Below are 17,264 nucleotides of genomic sequence, written 5' to 3' on the forward strand. Positions count from 1 at the left end.
GACGGATGGCGCGTCAATTGCCACAGAGCAGCTTGAACGGGTGGGAAGTCAGGCATGGAAAAGGCAGGGAGAATTCGGTTGATTTTCAAAATAAAAGACCCTGTGCAGACTAGCGATCATAAAGACAGACAGAAAATAAACAATTTAATTATGTAGCCTGCTTATCCATGGTAGAAACACAAACAGCAAGGAAAGAGGACTTAATCAACAAAATCAGAACAAGTAAACATAAGCAGACGGGCAAAACGCTGCGCTGCTGAAACGCTTCTGAAATGCTGCTGGTGGGAATTGGAGTCGCATGCATGATGGAACAAAACCGTGGTGCAGCCACGCCTGGTGTAAATTACGGGTTACAGTTACATTTCAACAAAGACACATCATATGGTGTGATTGGCTGTTACTACACAGAGGCAGGAAGTAGACAGTCTTACGTACATCTTACCTACCAAGACAAGGTCTCATTAGGTTGGTCAACAGTCACCACCATGTACTAATTTGTTGCCAAGGGAGAAAATTTGCAGATTCAAGTAAAAAATCATGCATTTTTTTAAACTGATGAGCAAAAGGAAATGTTATGAAATGCTGTCTACAACAAATGATTGATTCTTGATTACTTCATTTGTGTTTGTCATTAAAGGTAATGCATCTATTTAATGCTGTTTTAAAATGCCAGAATTGTTGTTGTTATGGGGTGATTTTCATTTGGTAAATTTGCCTCCTCGTCTCTTCCACTCGCTTCCTCTCCTTGCGTCTTAGTTTCAGCGAGGACATGAGAGAGAGATGCAAGGAAGAGGCTTGAGGATGGGGGAGGAAAAATCCTTGGTTCCTTTAAGTGTCAGTCTGAAGCAACAATAGTTACTGTTGAGAATCTGCAGTTGTATCAGCTGTCAAACTGACTGGTACCAGTGTCCACACAAAAACACTTATTTAAGAACAATTTCAACACCTGACAGCATTTATTTAGATCTGTAAACTGTTTAAAATGGCTGATTACTAGTAGAATTATATTCCTTTTCAATCCTCTCATTATTATAGGCTACAGATCAGTGTTATTTGTTTACTGAGGCTATTTATTTACTTGCATTATTGTTATCTGCACACAAATACATCACACAACTGTGTAACAATGTGTGTGTCCATTTTATTGTGAAATAAAGAAAAGACAAACTTCTGCTTTGTGTTAGATGCTGACACATGACAACGCATTATATCGCATCTCATCATGTATCGTGTTTTATTATATTATCTGTAAATTTCTGTACAGACACTATAAAGTAAACACACCACCGCAGGTATTTTCCCTGATCAGTCCGTTAAAATGCGAGTGACAGTGATCCCACAGTAATGAATCATCACTGGACCAGATGCCTTTCATCCTGTTTCTGTTGCATTGTAGAGTTCTGTGTGACACCAAAGAACATAAATATTCACATCGGAATCATCAAAGTGCTGCAGTAACGTCTGTCAGTTACTGGACTTTGATTTCCCTGCCTGTTTCCTGTCGCCAAAGCTGTCCAATTAACATCACTCCTCTTGATAAAAGACTTCCGCGTAGGATACAGCGGTGCGTCCTCATTCTGAGCTCCTCCAAAAGCCTCCTCTCTCCACGCTCCATGAGCTTCACCTTGCTCACAGATGCCACCTGGTGACTGTGGGAGCGCAAAGGGCTGCAAAGTGCCTCTAATGATGCTGGGAGAAAATGAACAATTGTGACGTTACTCATTGGTGATGTACAGTTATGCAGTTACAGCTGATGTGCTGAAAAACTGAAAAACATTTAAATACACTATGTCACCTCTTAATATTGTATAGATATAATTCTGTGTGTCTCTGTGTTTCTGTCTCAGGTGGCTTATTCCCCAGGGGTGCTGATCAGGAGTATAGTGCATTCAGAGTTGGCATGGTTCAGTTTGGGATGGCGGATTTCAGACTCACTCCACACATAGATAACCTGGAGGTGGCCAACAGCTTTGCTGTCACCAACTGCTGTAAGTACCAGTTTTCTTAACTTATTCTGCACTCACAGTTCGATAAACTACAGATGTCCTCTGCTACAGTTATTGTAACAGATAATTTCTATATTATTTTATGTTTTTAAGACAATACTAATTTCATTTTGGTTCATTTTTAATTACCAACTGTTTATTCTCAACAAATCTCAGACTCAGACCAATGTGCTACTCTTTCTCTTAATACTCTCTCACTCTTCACTGTTTTTTCCTGAGAATGTAAATCTTCAAAAACACAAAAAACATATAGTGTATTATGATATCCCAAGCTGTTCCCATGGATTGGTATCAGGACCAAGCCTGTCATATTTTAACTCTTTCCCCACCAGCGTAAAAAAAAAAAAGTTGCTTCCCAGCACCAGCATTCACTGATTTTTCAGAATATTCAGTTAACATGGAATATGTCATAAAGAAGAACAGATATATTAGTTTCAGGCACAAAAAAAACATTTGTTCTAGCTTAATTTATTCTTTTTCATAAACACTTGTTTTCTTGTGTTTTTTGTGAGGCAGACATTTTTAAGCAGTGTTGTGCATGAACACAAGAGCAGCGTGCATTAAACTTGCTCATATTTTTGGTGATCTGAATGGATCAGTTTGCAATAAATGAACGTGGGCAACGTTCATTCCTGAGTGTGAAAACAGGCGCTCACGTTGTCAGCTGATAAAAACAGAAGTGTGATCGTGGCAGAGAAAGAGGGAGCGTGTGAATGTGGACAGAGAGGTCGAGGTGATATAAAAAAACTTTGGTTGATCACGTAGCATGAAGTGTGTGAACTATACTGCAAAGGGGAGTTTGTGTTACAATGAGAAAAGGACAGATAGTGCATCATAATATTCGCTTGTCTCCTCCGTCTCGTCTCCCTCTTCATCTCTTTGCAGTTCTCATGTAATACGGTGTGTTCAATTTCAGCTGGAAAGTCGGAGTTTCAGCTTGCTACTTAAAAATTTCAACAGTATATCGGTGAAATTTTTCCACCATTTTGTAAGATGTCATTACATAGACTCTTGTGTCTCTGGTAGGAGGAGGTTCTATGTAAGATTAAAAAACAAAACAAACAAATAAACAAACACACTCGCTGGCTCACTGTGTAAGAGGACGTGCTATACAGCATAATTGCTGATATTTATTTTTTCCAACATATTACTTCTTTTACTTATTAATATACTTTTCACTTATTTTTCATTGATGTCTTGTATTCCAGTTCATTTATATTGAAAGTTCAAAGTCATTGTGTTACTTAATAATAAACACATATGATATTCCTAACCTTAACCCTAACTACATCATGTTCATTCAGTGAGTAAGTTGATGACAGGCAAAAATCAGAGTTGTCTGTTGTTGGGTTTGTATGCCTGTACTTGACATAAGATCATTAGTGAGTGAAGATGCTACACTCTGTAACACCACTTTATAATCAGAGTGGACCAAGTCTTCCTTAGGGAGTCCTGCTTCCACTTTGGAACCGGTTTCAAAATTAAGAAACCACTTACATTGTATTTTCAGGGCGCCCCTGTCACTCAGTTGGTAGAGCATGTGCCTCATATACTGAGTCTATCAGTTCAATTCCCACCTGCAGCCCATTTGCTGCGTGTCATCCCCTCCCCCTGCCCCCTTTCCTGTCATGTCTTCAGCTGTGCCTATCAAATGGAGGAAAAAATGTCCACATGTCCACATGTACCATTGCATTTACCACCACTGTGCCATTTAACACAAGACAAAGTGGTATCTGTATTTCTTACACCATTTATCATGCATTGGGAACAGTAGTCCCCACATCTTTACAGCATCTCCAGCTAAAGTGGTGAAATGTACAAGTCCCCTTATTCATCATCTCTAAACTACCACAAAACAACAATTACCAACATAAACCACCATTTTCTGAACAAACATGTTACAAACACTAACAGAAATTAAACACTGTACATTTAAAACACAGACAAAAGGTAACATAAAATAGTCAACTTAAACTCTCAGCAATGCATCATGGGCCTCTGCAAATGAGGGCAAATGTATCTGCAGCACATGTGAACCTCACAAGCCTGAATCATACAGCGCCCCACAGTGGTTGAAGGAAGCCATGAACACTAAACAGACCTCCCAGATGATGAAAACTCCCAAACACAGTCCATCAGCATCAACTGACACAGAACTTTTCACCACTAAACTGAAGCTCATGTAACCTTACACACAATACCAATAATGTCAATAACAACAACAATAACTAATTTGCATGAGAATCAAAATCCAAACTTACACTGTTCAGTCTTCAGAAACTCATGATAAAGATTGTGTTGTTGACACTGAAAACCTGTAGAGGCCTACTTTTTTGTGCATGGAAATGGATCGATAGGCAGAATCGATAATCCCATTGGCATCAATAAAATCTTATCAATTCCCATCCTTAGTCTTCTTGGATCTTCGGTATTTGGATTAAAGTGCTCATGAAAAATCAAGTGTGATCCACCTGCAGTTTACCATCAAAAGCTAGAAATGTAGGAAGATGATGTCCACAGTAGAGATGTTAATGATTACTGATTAATTGATCAATCACCATTAAGAATTTAACAGTTGCAAATATGTAAAGGTTGTTTTGTTTGGTGGAGCTATTTGTTGAAAAAGGAAAAGAATATGGAAAAAAAGGATTAATCAGTTAAATTTTCAACTATCTGTTAAGGAACATACATAAAACCATTGTCCCCGTCCTTGATTCCACCCTCAAAGCTCTGATTGGTTGAGTCTTTCTCCGGGCCACATACCAGACGTATTCAAAGTCACTGAACAAATGAGAGGTGTGGGCAGTGACTCAGAGGACTGGAGGTCAGGCTGCTCTCTCAGAGTAGATCTGACACGTCCTGTCAATGCTTATCTGGCTTATCTATCTCTATGCACTGCCATCAAGAGGGATTGTCTTCTCTCTCCACACGCAGTGGACTGAGTGTTGATCTGATTGAGGGTGTGTATCCACACGAGCATACGAGTTGTGAGTTTGGGTCATTCCTGTTTTGTGTTCTGAGGAATGTGTGCAATTGGTGGAGATTGATCACAATTTTTTTGGAGCCAAAGAAATTGTAAAGTTTGATTGGTAAGACTTGGTAAGTCTTTTTGCATTTATGACAAACATCAGCACGGGGGGGCACTGGGTTTTACATGTATACAAAGCTGAAGTTGCGGGTGCAAAGACCCCCCCAATCTTGAGGCACAGCTGGAAAAAATGCAGCTGTAAAATAGCCATAGACTAAAACATTTAATTGGCGTTTGAAAAGAAAGGAAAATAAAGTCATATGTAGCATGTGCTACATATATTATTCTCATGATTTAATTTTTATGCGTGGTAGTGTGTGTTTTGTTGCTCTTACACGTTACTGGATGACCACACCAAGGGCTTTAACTCATTAGATAACAATCACTAAGTGCCATGAATTCAGACAGCTCTAATCATTAATGCACTTAATACAGTAGCTTTTGGCTCTACCATCTGAATGAGACACACAACAAGATGTCTGCCACCAGCTTTGTGTGGAAATACTTCAAAATATTAAACAATGGAGATTTAAGTTGTGCGCTGACCTGGAGGAATAAAATGTGCTGGACTGAGGGTTGCTGCCACATTTGAAATCTCAGAAAAAAAATTCCAGATGAAAGCCCAAAGCTTTAAGAACACTGTATTTATACCTTATCGGAAACACATCTGGGTGAAGCAGCACGTGATGGATTTTCCTTCAGCAGCTGGCTGTGGGGAAAAAGCGCCCCTCACTGAGGAGAGACTCCAAAATCTCCTGAAGAATCCAATCGAAGCCTAACACCAGAGTTAGAGTTTTAATTTTCATTAACTTTATGAAGCACAAAGTAGGAGCCTCTGATTTTGAATGGAATGTGGAATCTGTTTTCAGCTCAGTATCATGATGCTGAAAACACCAAATGACTCGATTTAACAAATTTCATTTGTTTAAAATGTGAAGAATTGTAAAATATCACTTCCATGAGGCTGATCAGTCAGACAATGACGAATCACGGGCTGAATTTGACATTTCATCCTCACAGGTGGTCACAGTGAAGTTCAAGCTTGTGCCTTAATGACAATTATCAATACCACCAGATGAAACACTAAAGTTATCAGGTTTGAAACCCACAAACATCAGGATAGTGTGCCTCTGTTCCCAGGATAGAAAATTTGGCATTTTTGGGTAAATGTTAATCCTTACCCTTCACCACATCACACCTTAACGTTACATAGGCCAACATTTTTCAACCCCTCAATGCTCAACTCAAATTGGCGCCTGTGATGACTTACCATCACCCATCAGAGGAGCACACTACATTAACTGAAAGATGCATGTGTAATGGCAGTTTTAGTGAAATGAACCCAGGTCACTGATATGAATTTGAAGACCATAGATTCAGTTATTTTTAACTGGGTAGTGCAGAGTTGTGCTTCAAATTCAGTAACAGCAGAGCAAAGAGTAGAAGCAATGGGTATGAGGACTGCATGTATGCAGTTTCACCAGAGCATGATATAATGGTGGCCTGAGGCTCAAAGCTCTGCTATTTAAGGGCAGTGTGTTGTGGTAGCAGTGAATGCATGGAGTCCTCTTTTTCTGCTGCCTACACTATTATTTTGCACCTGCTACACATAATAAGACATATAATGCGCACAGGGGTGGAAGTAATTAATTACAAATACTCAAATTACTGTAATTAAGTAGTTTTTTGGGGTACTTGTACTTTTATGAGTAGATTTTCAAGTCTGTACTTTTACTTGTACTTTAGTATTCATTATGCCATATGTAATCTACTTTTAGATTTACTTTTAAAATCATAGTTGAGTACTGAGTACAATTTGAATTCATATCCAGACCTTTTATCTGCATTTAGTAGCCAATAAAGTGATTTGGTAGCAAAAAAGCCAATGAAAACCAGGACATATGGACAAAAAACAAAACAAAACAAAAAAAGTATATTTAATGACTGATATTTGATTAATACTGATAATTGATTTTTCATTAAGGATTTAATCAGTTAAAAACGTATTCATGGATATTTAATCAATAGCCGTGGCAGTAACTGCACCTCATCCAGCTTTTTTTTGTCTGCTGGAGACATTTGCTGAATAAGGAAATAAAAACTTGAAATGAGAGGAAAAAAAGACTTCAACGACAACTTCAGAGTTACTGAAACAAAGTTATTAAACTATTATTGTGTTGTAAGAAAAATAGAACTTCAATTTGGAACAGTGTTTGTTAAGTCTGCGACAGCTGAAAGTAGGGTTGGGGACAATTGTAGGACACTGAGGAATTCATTTCGAGCCCTGTGCTCTTGACTGTGAGTTGGGCTGTGCTGATTTGGCTCACAGAAATAGCTGCAATAGTCTACAGCCCTGCTAGCAGCTCTGTGAAACTGAAGAACGGTGATTTAAGTGACTTTGAACGCAGCATGGTTGTTAGTGCCAGACAGGCTGGTCTGAGTATTTCAGAAACTGCTGATCTACTGGGATTTTCACGTACAACCATCTCTAGGGTTTACAGAGAATGGTCCAGTTGTTATAACTAAGGGATGAGGAAGACCATCTCCAAACGCATGTCGAACCTTGAAGCTGATGAGCTACAGCCACAGAAGACCACACCGGGTGTCACTCCTGTCAGCTAAGAACAGGAACTTGAGGCTACAATTCATACAGACTCACCAAATTGGACAGTAGAAGATTTGAAAAACATTGCCTGGTCTGATTAGTCTTGATTTCTGCTGCGACATTCAGATGTTAGGGTCAGAATTTGGAGTAAACAGCATGAAAGCATGGATCCATCCTGCCTTGCATCAACAGTTCAGACTGCTGGTGTTGGTGTAATGGTGTGGGGGATATTTTTTTTGGCACACTTTGGGCCACTTAGTACCATCATTTAAACACCACAGCCTAACTGAGTATTTTTACTGACCATGTCCATCCCTTTATGACTACAGTGTACCCATCTTCTGACGGCTACTTCCAGCAGGATAACGCGACATGTCACAAAGCTCAGATCATCTTACACTGGTTTCTTGAACATGACGGTGAGTTCACTGTACTCCATTGGACTCCACAATCACCAGATCTCAGTCCAATAGAGCAACTTTGGGATGTGATGGAACGGGAGATTCACTTCATGGATGTGCAGCCGACAAATCTGCATCAAATGTCAATATGGACCAAAATCTCAGAGGAATGTTTCCAGCACCTTGTTGAATTTATGCCACAAAGAATTAAGGCAGTTCTGAAGGTAAAAGGGGGCCAACCCAGTACAAGCATGGTGTACCTAATGAAGTGGCCGGTGTGTGTATGTATTGATGCAGTATATTTATATAAAGCACATGGATGCAATATTATACCCAGTGTTAAAATTGGACTTTTTTCTAGAGTAAAGAACAAGGTCATATTGAAGTAGGGCAACTAAATTTAGCCGTAGACACACAGACACGAAGGACTTCTCTGTGTCCGCCCTTTGAGTAAAAAAGCACACATCCTGAAATTACAGCACATATTTCTACCGCTTTTTTGGAGCCTGATTGCTGTGGCAGCAGGCTAAGCAGAGTAGCTCAGATGTCTCTCTCCTAGCAATGTTTACCAGGTCCAATCTTTAATCAAATAGTAAATTGAAACCTTTGCCCTCCAGCTCAGCTCCGTCTTCACCACAACAGTCCAGTACAATGCTCACGTGACCGCTGATGCCACACCGGTCTGCCTATGTATCTCATGCTTCATTTTACCCACACTTGTGAACAACACCCTGAGATATTTGAACTCCCTCGCTAGGGGCAGTGACTCATTCCCACCCAGATGAAGCAATCCACTGTTGTCCGAGACAGAGAACAATGGCCTGAGACTTGGACTAGGTGCTGACTTTCTTCCTGACTGCCTCGCTCCCACCGCTTGATCACAGGATGACAAGAGAAAGACCTGATGGAAATGGTGTTTCTCTTTATTTTATATAAGGGCCTTATACCCCATATGAAGTACCCCCACAGGACTCCCAAGGGGACACAGTTGTACAAAGAACATGTAGACTGGATGGACAAAGTATCATGACTCTCCAACAACCTTGTAAGAGTAAAGAGATGACTGTAGGCTGTCTTTATTGTCACTTGATTGATTGATCCCTTGATTGACTGATACTTTTACTGTCAGGACAAGTCTGAAACTAGTTTTACATCATAGAATCTCTATTTACAAGATCATAGATAACAGGACAAGGACAAGAAACAAAACAAGATTTTTTTTTTTTAGTTGAATCAGATTTGACCGTCCAATACGGATAATAATTAGTTCTTTTTTTTTTTTTTTTTTAACAGTTCAGGGCACCACACTAAAATCCTCTATTAGCCTACATTCAGTTCAATTCAATTCGATTTATGTAGCGCCAAATCATAACAAAGTTATCTCAGGGCACTTTTCAGGTAGAGCAGGTCCAGACCCTTACTCTTCATAAAGCCAGTTGTTCCTACCAAGAGCAAGCACTGTGGTAAGTAAAAATAACTTCCTCTTAACAGGCAGAAACCTCAGGTGGATCGAGATTCTTTATTAAGAGTGGGGGCCAGCTGTATTTCAGTCCCTCCAGGATTTCGCCGGCTTTTGGGGGGATTGTTGCGGCCTAAAATTCCTGATTTCGTGGCAGCTTTTTAAAAAGATTGTGATGCACGTTATGTTTTCAGGTGGTTTTTGTAAAGAAATTGCAGGAGCGAATGACAGTTGCAAAAAAAAAAAAAAAACCCCTTGTGATTTTTGAATCTTTTAATCTTTTTGTATAATTCATTAAAAATCAACAACAGCTCTGCAACTTGTTCTCAGTGTTTTATCTAACCTCACAAAAGGCTCAAGATTACAAAAACACAAAATATGCTTTGAATGTAAATGAAGAGGCTCACTTGCGGTGCATTCCACAAAGACACAAAATGCACAGAGCACTGATAAATATCACTGACGATGATAAGCCTCTTGAATAACTGTGATAAAATAAAAAAAATAAATAAAAGTACAGCAATATAGTTAATAATAAAACACTAGGTCAGTTCATTGAGATGTACATGTATGATTTTAGCATTGGGGACTGCTATGATTGCTGGCACTCTTGAGAAACTACAATGATTGGTCAGATTTGTGGAAAAGTTGCGTTGATTGGACAAAATTGCAAGGTCATGCAGAAATCACAGGGATTTGCTGAATTTGTGTTAATTGTTGTGATCACAACTTAGCAACTTCCTGGAGGGACTGGTATTTTAATGTCTTTTCTCATCTGTAATGAGAAAACATCAGATTAGAACAAGGCAAAGTGTGTGTCTTCCTATGGTTCAGTTATACAATCATTGGACCTGAAGAGCATCTTCAAGCTTCTGTCTGTTTTAGCCTGTTATTGTAATACACGCTGACTATCAGGATACAGCCTCAGTGTTATGTAATATATATTATGTAATAGTCATCTTTCCATTATAGACTATTCATCATATAATTATTCATTAACTGATAAATTATGAACGTAGTATTGTTGGCTGGTAGCTTACTTGGTAGGATGTGCACCCCATGTATGTAAGTCTGAGTCCTCAGGCTGCCTGTGTTCAATTCCAACCTGTGTCCCTTTGCATCTTCCCTCACTCTCTCTCTCCCCTTTCCTGTCTACCTCTGGCTCTTCTATCACAAATAAAGACCTCCGAAAACCCTAAAAAAAATGACAAAAAAAAACAAAACAAAACAAAAAAACAAAAAAAACACTGACATAAATAAAGATGGATGGCATATCTCTGATGAGTCCACTTTTCAGATTGGTTTTGGAAACCATGGACCTTGTTAGGGGTGGAGGAAATATTTGTTACTTAGATGAATCGCAATGCAGATGTGCAAGATTATGAATTGATTCATAAAAGTTAAAAAATTGAGTTCTAAATGTCATTTAACATGATGTTGATGGAGTGAAAAGATGCGAGGGCAGTGCAGCACCCAGACAGTCTACGGTGCACACACACGAGCATTATCAGCAGTGAACAGGGAGATGTACTTCATCTTCTCAACAGGCAGTGGTTGCAATCATGTTTTAATTTGGTGTCTAAATAATTTAATTTGCAAGATGAAGGTGAGGTGTATTGTGAATGCTATTTACCGTCCCCTAGAGACATTAAGACATTCACAGAGCGGAGCAACGATCGGCTGTAACAAATGAGAGCAGCTGAGCGACACACACTGTGACATTTAACAACTTCAGCCAACTTTGTGGTGAAGAAAATAACTCTCTGCTCAGTCTGTTTCACTGTAAAAACTCTGCACCTGTTCTGTTGGACAGCGAGGTCTTTCCTCAGAGCTGCCGGTGCAGCAAAGAGGCTGCTCTCCACTGCTGGACACATAACGTATGACATTTTGTTATTGTCAAAGCAGGGGACTGTGGAATTCTTTCAAATTGATTAATTCATTCTTAAATGCAGTTAACTTAAAAAAAAATATTATAAATTAATACAGCAGGCTGCAGGCCATTTAATTGCCAGTAATGCAAAAGTTACTTTCCCTATTAGTGATTAGAGGAATTGGTGAAGTAGTGTAATTACATTTCAGTAACTAGTAACTTCAGCTCATTAACACAATTCAGTAACAGCACAACACTGTTTCTCCCATTGCCCCAATTATGGTATGTTAAATTCTTTATGTCATCTATAAAGAGAGACTTTGCATGTATAATTTAGACCTAAGAAACACATGGTCATCCCTCTTCTCTGACATCAAGAACAACAATAATGTATGTGCTTTATTTGCTGCTGTTGACAGGCTAACAAACGCTCCTGTGTTACAACATTACATTACATTCATCTGGTTAAAGCTTTCAAGTACATTCAAATGTATGTTTAGAGGCTAACATTTCACAGCACACTAGCTTCATTAAACAAGCATTAAACAACTAGTTTAGTTTTTTGTAATTTTTATTGAGAGCATTTCATAGATCATTTATCATCCTGACTTACAACACAGGTCTTTAACAGCATTACTCATTTTTTTTGTATAAAACCAACTATAAAGAAAGACAAGTAAGACAAAGAAAAACACTCAAATCCAAGCAAACTAAATAAAAGAATCAAAACCAGACAAGAATGGACAAAAAGAAGAAGAGAGAGAAAAAAACAAAAAAGAAATTTACAAAATTTTGAAAGAAAATACATAAGGTATGAGATAACTGAAATGTTATGTGTTTCTTTGTCAGCCCTCTATGTAATCATGATTATGGACATACAGTGTTCTCATACGCCATTCATGATTAGCGCTAGTTAAGATAGTAAGCAAGATTGGCCACGCCCACTCTAAAAAAACATATCACATGTAAATTTACACCATGCCTGATGCATGTGCCACATTTGGTGAGTTTCTGAATATGTTGGAGCTTCAAAAAAATGCAATTAATTTCAAGGAACAATGGCAAAGAGCAAAGAATAATAATTCCTTCAGTTTCAGTAGGTTCCTCGCACCGAGGTCAGTGCTCGAGCCCTAAAAATAAAATAACTAGGTTCTATCGTATTAGAGTACTATACCTGAAAATCTCAACTTTTCAATAACATAAAAATCCTTAATAATTTCAGTAATTTCTAGTAATGTAAGTGATTTGGGCTGTAACCATTTTTTAGTTATGGTGATCTTGCAGCCAAAATTATTTTGAATAAATACTTGTGTCTTCTTAAAATCATGTTTTTAGTAGTTTTTAATTGGCTGAAATATAATACTTCAAAACTGAATGGAAGCTTAATATCAAGCACAGTCTCTATGAATGTGTGTATATCCTGCCAAAAAGAATTAATTACATTGTAGTCCCAAAAAATATAATCAGAACTTGTTTAGATTTATTTGAAAACTATACACAACTGAACTGTACGTATATCAAAAAATATTAAATCCTAATATTTATTGTCATCATCACCTGTATAATGTTCATACTCATTAGCTGCATAAGGTGCTCAGTGTTATTGCAGAGAGCTAAATGTTTAGAAGGTACCTGTTATCACAGACGTTGAGCACAAGGACATCCTTACTTTGTCACTAATTTTAAAGGGATTGACTTAAATCGCCTGCCTCCAGTGAGTTTTATCCTCATCGTTAATCTGTCTCTGTTTAATGTTTTCTCTAAATGTTTCTCTCTCTCTCTCTCTCTCTCTCTCTCTCTCTCTCTCTTTTTCCTAGTTTGTTCCCAGTTCTCTCGAGGCGTCTACGCCATTTTTGGCTTCTACGACAAGAAGTCGGTGAACACCATCACATCCTTCTGCGAGACGCTTCACGTCTCCTTCATCACGCCTTCTTTCCCGGCAGAAGGAATGAATCAGTTTGTGCTCCAGATGAGGCCAGACATCAAGGGGCCGCTGGTTTCATTAGTGGAGTACTACAAATGGGAGAAGTTTGCCTATCTATACGACAGTGACAGAGGTAATGACAGTCTCATTGAAGAGCGTGTGTGTAATGCATGTGTTTTATTCTTACTGTGCTGCTGCTTGACTTGATTGGCAGTGTTTTTATGTCTATCTCTATATCTGTCTTTCAGTTTCTATCAATATCCCTGATGGTAATTATGGGCTATGTTGGACTTTATCAGATTCTTATGTGACTTAAAGGGATAGCTCACCTAAAAATGAAAAATCTGTCATTATCTATTCACCCTCATGCCGATCAAGGGTCGGGATTATTTTGTTAGTCCGCAGAACACTGTTGGAGTTTCACAGGGAAATGGTGTTGCAGAATCTCCCAAACAATGGAAATTAGCTGATAACAAGATAACAGTGGTGAACCATGACGGTTAGAACTGTGACTTCAGTTCGGCCAAAATTCAGTCAGACACACCAAAAATGCAGCAAAGTGGAAAAAGATGTTGCTGGGATAAGCAGCAGGGAGCTTGTGACGTGTTTGTAGTGTGTAGTTGCCGAAGAAGTTGGAAGTAGCTTTAAAAAAGAAAATTCAAGTGTCAGAAATTTGTTTTCTAGCAGACTCTGGGACAAGCGAAATTTTGGTCTCTAGAATAACACAGTCCTTTGCAGGTGCTCCACTACACTGTGAAAGACCTCCTTGAAAAAGGTGGTCACCTAGCAACAGCATCTGTGTCATCTGCTTAATTTCAAGCAAGATATTGCTGGCCTTCAGGAAGGCCTGAAAGGATTATTTTTGGTCCCAACCACTGTTAATTCACCTGTCACTTTCTAAACAAACATACAGGCTGTGGCCTTCTGTCCCAGTGATTAAGTCCTAACCAATGAGTGAGCCAGCTCTAACCTTTCTCTGCCTAGAGACAACAACCAAAAAAATCTAATTGGGTAACTCTGTTTTGCTGTTTTCACGACAGTAAAGCAAAGGTGATATAAAATGAGGTTGAAATTAGAATTAGAAAAGGATAGCCTAATAATTAAATGAAATAAATCAAATATATTTAAATGTAACACTTGAAATACTGATATGTTAGGCCTTCTATGAAGGCCTAAAAGGCTCTCAAGGTTTCCCTCTGCAAGTGTGCGAGTTTACACTTGGCGTTACAGTGTGTCTTTAGATGTGTCTCAGTGACCACTTACTTCCTGGCTCTAAATGCAGTAACATGTTTGCATAATGCGTTGTTGCTTTTAAATGCAGCCTGCTAGCACAAACTGACCCAAAGACATAAATTAATGTTTAACACTTGTTGAATTTACAAAAAAGGCACAAATAATTAAGAATTTGTCTTAGACAGTGTTTCACAAAGTTTATAAAGTTTCTCTTCACTTAGCGACTCTCAAAAGCGCAATTTTTAAGGGTATGTGGGGTTTCTAGTAGGTTCACAAATATCTGCTGCAGATAGGAGAGACCTGTGTAATTTAAGTTACAGTGAACCAAATGAGCCAGATGCACCATATTCACACTGTGGATATGTGCTTCTCTGCCTTTAGTGTGTGAAAACTAAATACAGTTTGGTTTAAGTCAACAGTGCTTTTTAAAGTCTTACTGCCCTTTTTGACCAAATAAGCTCTGGTTCTTGAACCGGTTCCTTTCAAGACCCTTCGGACGGTGGTACTACTGACCCGCATTTCCACCAGTGTTGAGTGGAACCATTGTAGTCTAACGTGTCATCAACAGAGAGCGCTGCACAATGCAAAACAACCTGTAGAATATGACACGCACACTTTGGCTCCCATGGAAATCCTGCTATTTTTTGGAACGGACTTCTCAGGTTCCAAACCATTTCATTTTTGGTGGAAATGCTCCTAACGGAAAAATTAGGCTCTTTAAAGACCCCAAACCAAAAAACCTCACAGATTTGATAAAGGATTTGAAATTTGGATTGGATAAGCAGATGCAACGTTAGCTTTTGTTTTCTTAACTACTGTACCTGGTATAAACTGAAAAATTCCAGCACTACTAAAAGGGTAAGGGATGCATTTCTGATTTAGCTGGGTTGCTATCATTTTACCCTTTTACAGAAAAAAGAGACTTCATTAAACTAATCGTGTTTTGTGTGTGTGGTTGTTTTCAGGTCTTTCTACTCTTCAAGTAATACTGGACACTGCAGCAGAGAAAAAATGGGTCGTCACAGCGATAAATGTAGGAAATCTGAAAGATGAAAGGAAGGACGAAGCCTACCGCTCCCTGTTTCAGGTACTGTTATTCTGTTCATACCTGCTTAATACTCCCACCAAGCATTTGTATTGTACAAACACTCAGATACACAAGAACAGACATTAGGGTCAAAAGGATGGTCCATTTCTCACAGACTACATTTCAAGCTTAGAGTGTGGAGTCCCCTTATGGACAGATGGCTGTTGCTGGTGACACAGTATGTTATCGAGTTTATCTACTCGGTTCAGCAGTCAAGTTAGCAGTGCAGCAGGAGCTGGACAATCTAAATGAGAAAGTTCTTCTTCTTTTTTTTAATTGCATTAATGCTAAATATTTTCATACACATGTGTCTAATAATGCACATTTGTTCTGAGAACAGAAGGCAACTTTATCATCAGGTGACCTTCTTTTATGAATCCAACATATTAATTTGGGAATTGAGAAAATATCATCTGCACCACCCAGCGTCTTCACCAGGGCGGCGCAGTGGTGCAGTGGTTAGCACTGTTGCTTCACAGAAAGAAGGTTCTGACTTTGAATCCCCCAGCAGGCTCGGGGGACCTTTCTGTGCAGGGTTTGTGTGTTCTCTTCATGTCTGCATGGATTCTCTCTGGGTACTTAGGCTAGGTTAATTGATAACTCTAAATTGCCTGTAGGTGTGAATGCGAGTGTGAGTGGTTGTTTCTCTCAGATGAATTGTCCAGGCTGTACCCCACCTCTCGCCTAATGTCAGCTGTGATAGGCTTCAGCCCCACCACGACCCGTCAGGATAAGCCGTTATATCCAATGGATGGATGGAATGGATAGAAAATAGCAATATAACAAAAACAGAGTGTTGTGAGACATTTATACACTTGTTAACAGCCCACCAAATTATTTTAAAATCAGCAAACAGCAGAGTTAAACAGCAGAGTTTCCTTTATATCCAGATGATTAGCATAGCTGCTACATACAAAATCCTCCCATGCATAATAATCTTGCTGTCTGTATTTTAAACACAAAGTATGTTATTTTATGCTGCTGTGAGGTCTCTTGCATCCAGACAATAACAAAATATGTGCACCATCCTGCGGCTCAGTGTGTGTGTTGTGAAGATCATTAAATTAGCCAAATAAAATGAGAAAAATTGCCTCTCAGAAAAGCAACCAGTGATGGACTTCATGACTTCCCGTCCAATCACCCAACCCTGTGGCAGGTATAGAAAAATGGTCCATCCGCTGAGTGAGTGTATGCAGGTCGATCAGTCTGTTACTTTTTGTTCATGTTAGCATTTTCAAGTGATACTTGAGGTTCTGGAGAGTGAGTGACTGTACATTTTCAGTAAGGCTTGTACGTTCTTCACAATCAGACTTGCTTGCCAGTGTTATGGAACATGCTTAGGGAGTTGTTTTGCCTTTACATAAGCTCCACCCGCAACGAAACACTGTGATGTTTGCCAACAGAAAAGCTGTCTGTTGGTTGGACAAAACCTTTAATGAAAATAATCATTAGTTGCAGTCCTCTGGTGAAGGATCTGAGTACTTCCTCTTCCACTGACCCTCTTTTTCTGTCAAGGTAGCAAACAATTAATAATAATAATTATAATTGTATGAATTTATATAATTATTGTTGTTTAACAAGTTATATTAGCACACCTACACCACCATCTCTCTTCTTTCCCTCTCCTCTTTGTGTTTTTTTTTTTTTTTTT

The 17,264-nt window shown here is 38.9% G+C and overlaps 1 protein-coding gene across 2 annotated transcripts in view; it reads left to right on the plus strand.

The window, feature by feature from the left end:
- Positions 1–17,264, plus strand: part of LOC146330838 (glutamate receptor 2-like) — a 98,175-nt gene that overhangs the window by 17,211 nt on the left and 63,700 nt on the right. For both annotated transcript variants that reach the window (XM_084747717.1, XM_084747709.1), the window contains exons 2-4: positions 1,848–1,988; positions 13,187–13,426; positions 15,492–15,613. In XM_084747717.1, coding sequence (XP_084603843.1) covers positions 1,848–1,988; positions 13,187–13,426; positions 15,492–15,613 — 503 coding nt within the window. The remainder of the gene's footprint in view (positions 1–1,847; positions 1,989–13,186; positions 13,427–15,491; positions 15,614–17,264) is intronic.

This window comes from Lutjanus erythropterus, chromosome 3 (assembly GCF_056507025.1).
Source record: "Lutjanus erythropterus isolate fLutEry1 chromosome 3, fLutEry1.hap2, whole genome shotgun sequence".
NCBI lineage: Eukaryota > Metazoa > Chordata > Actinopteri > Lutjaniformes > Lutjanidae > Lutjanus > Lutjanus erythropterus.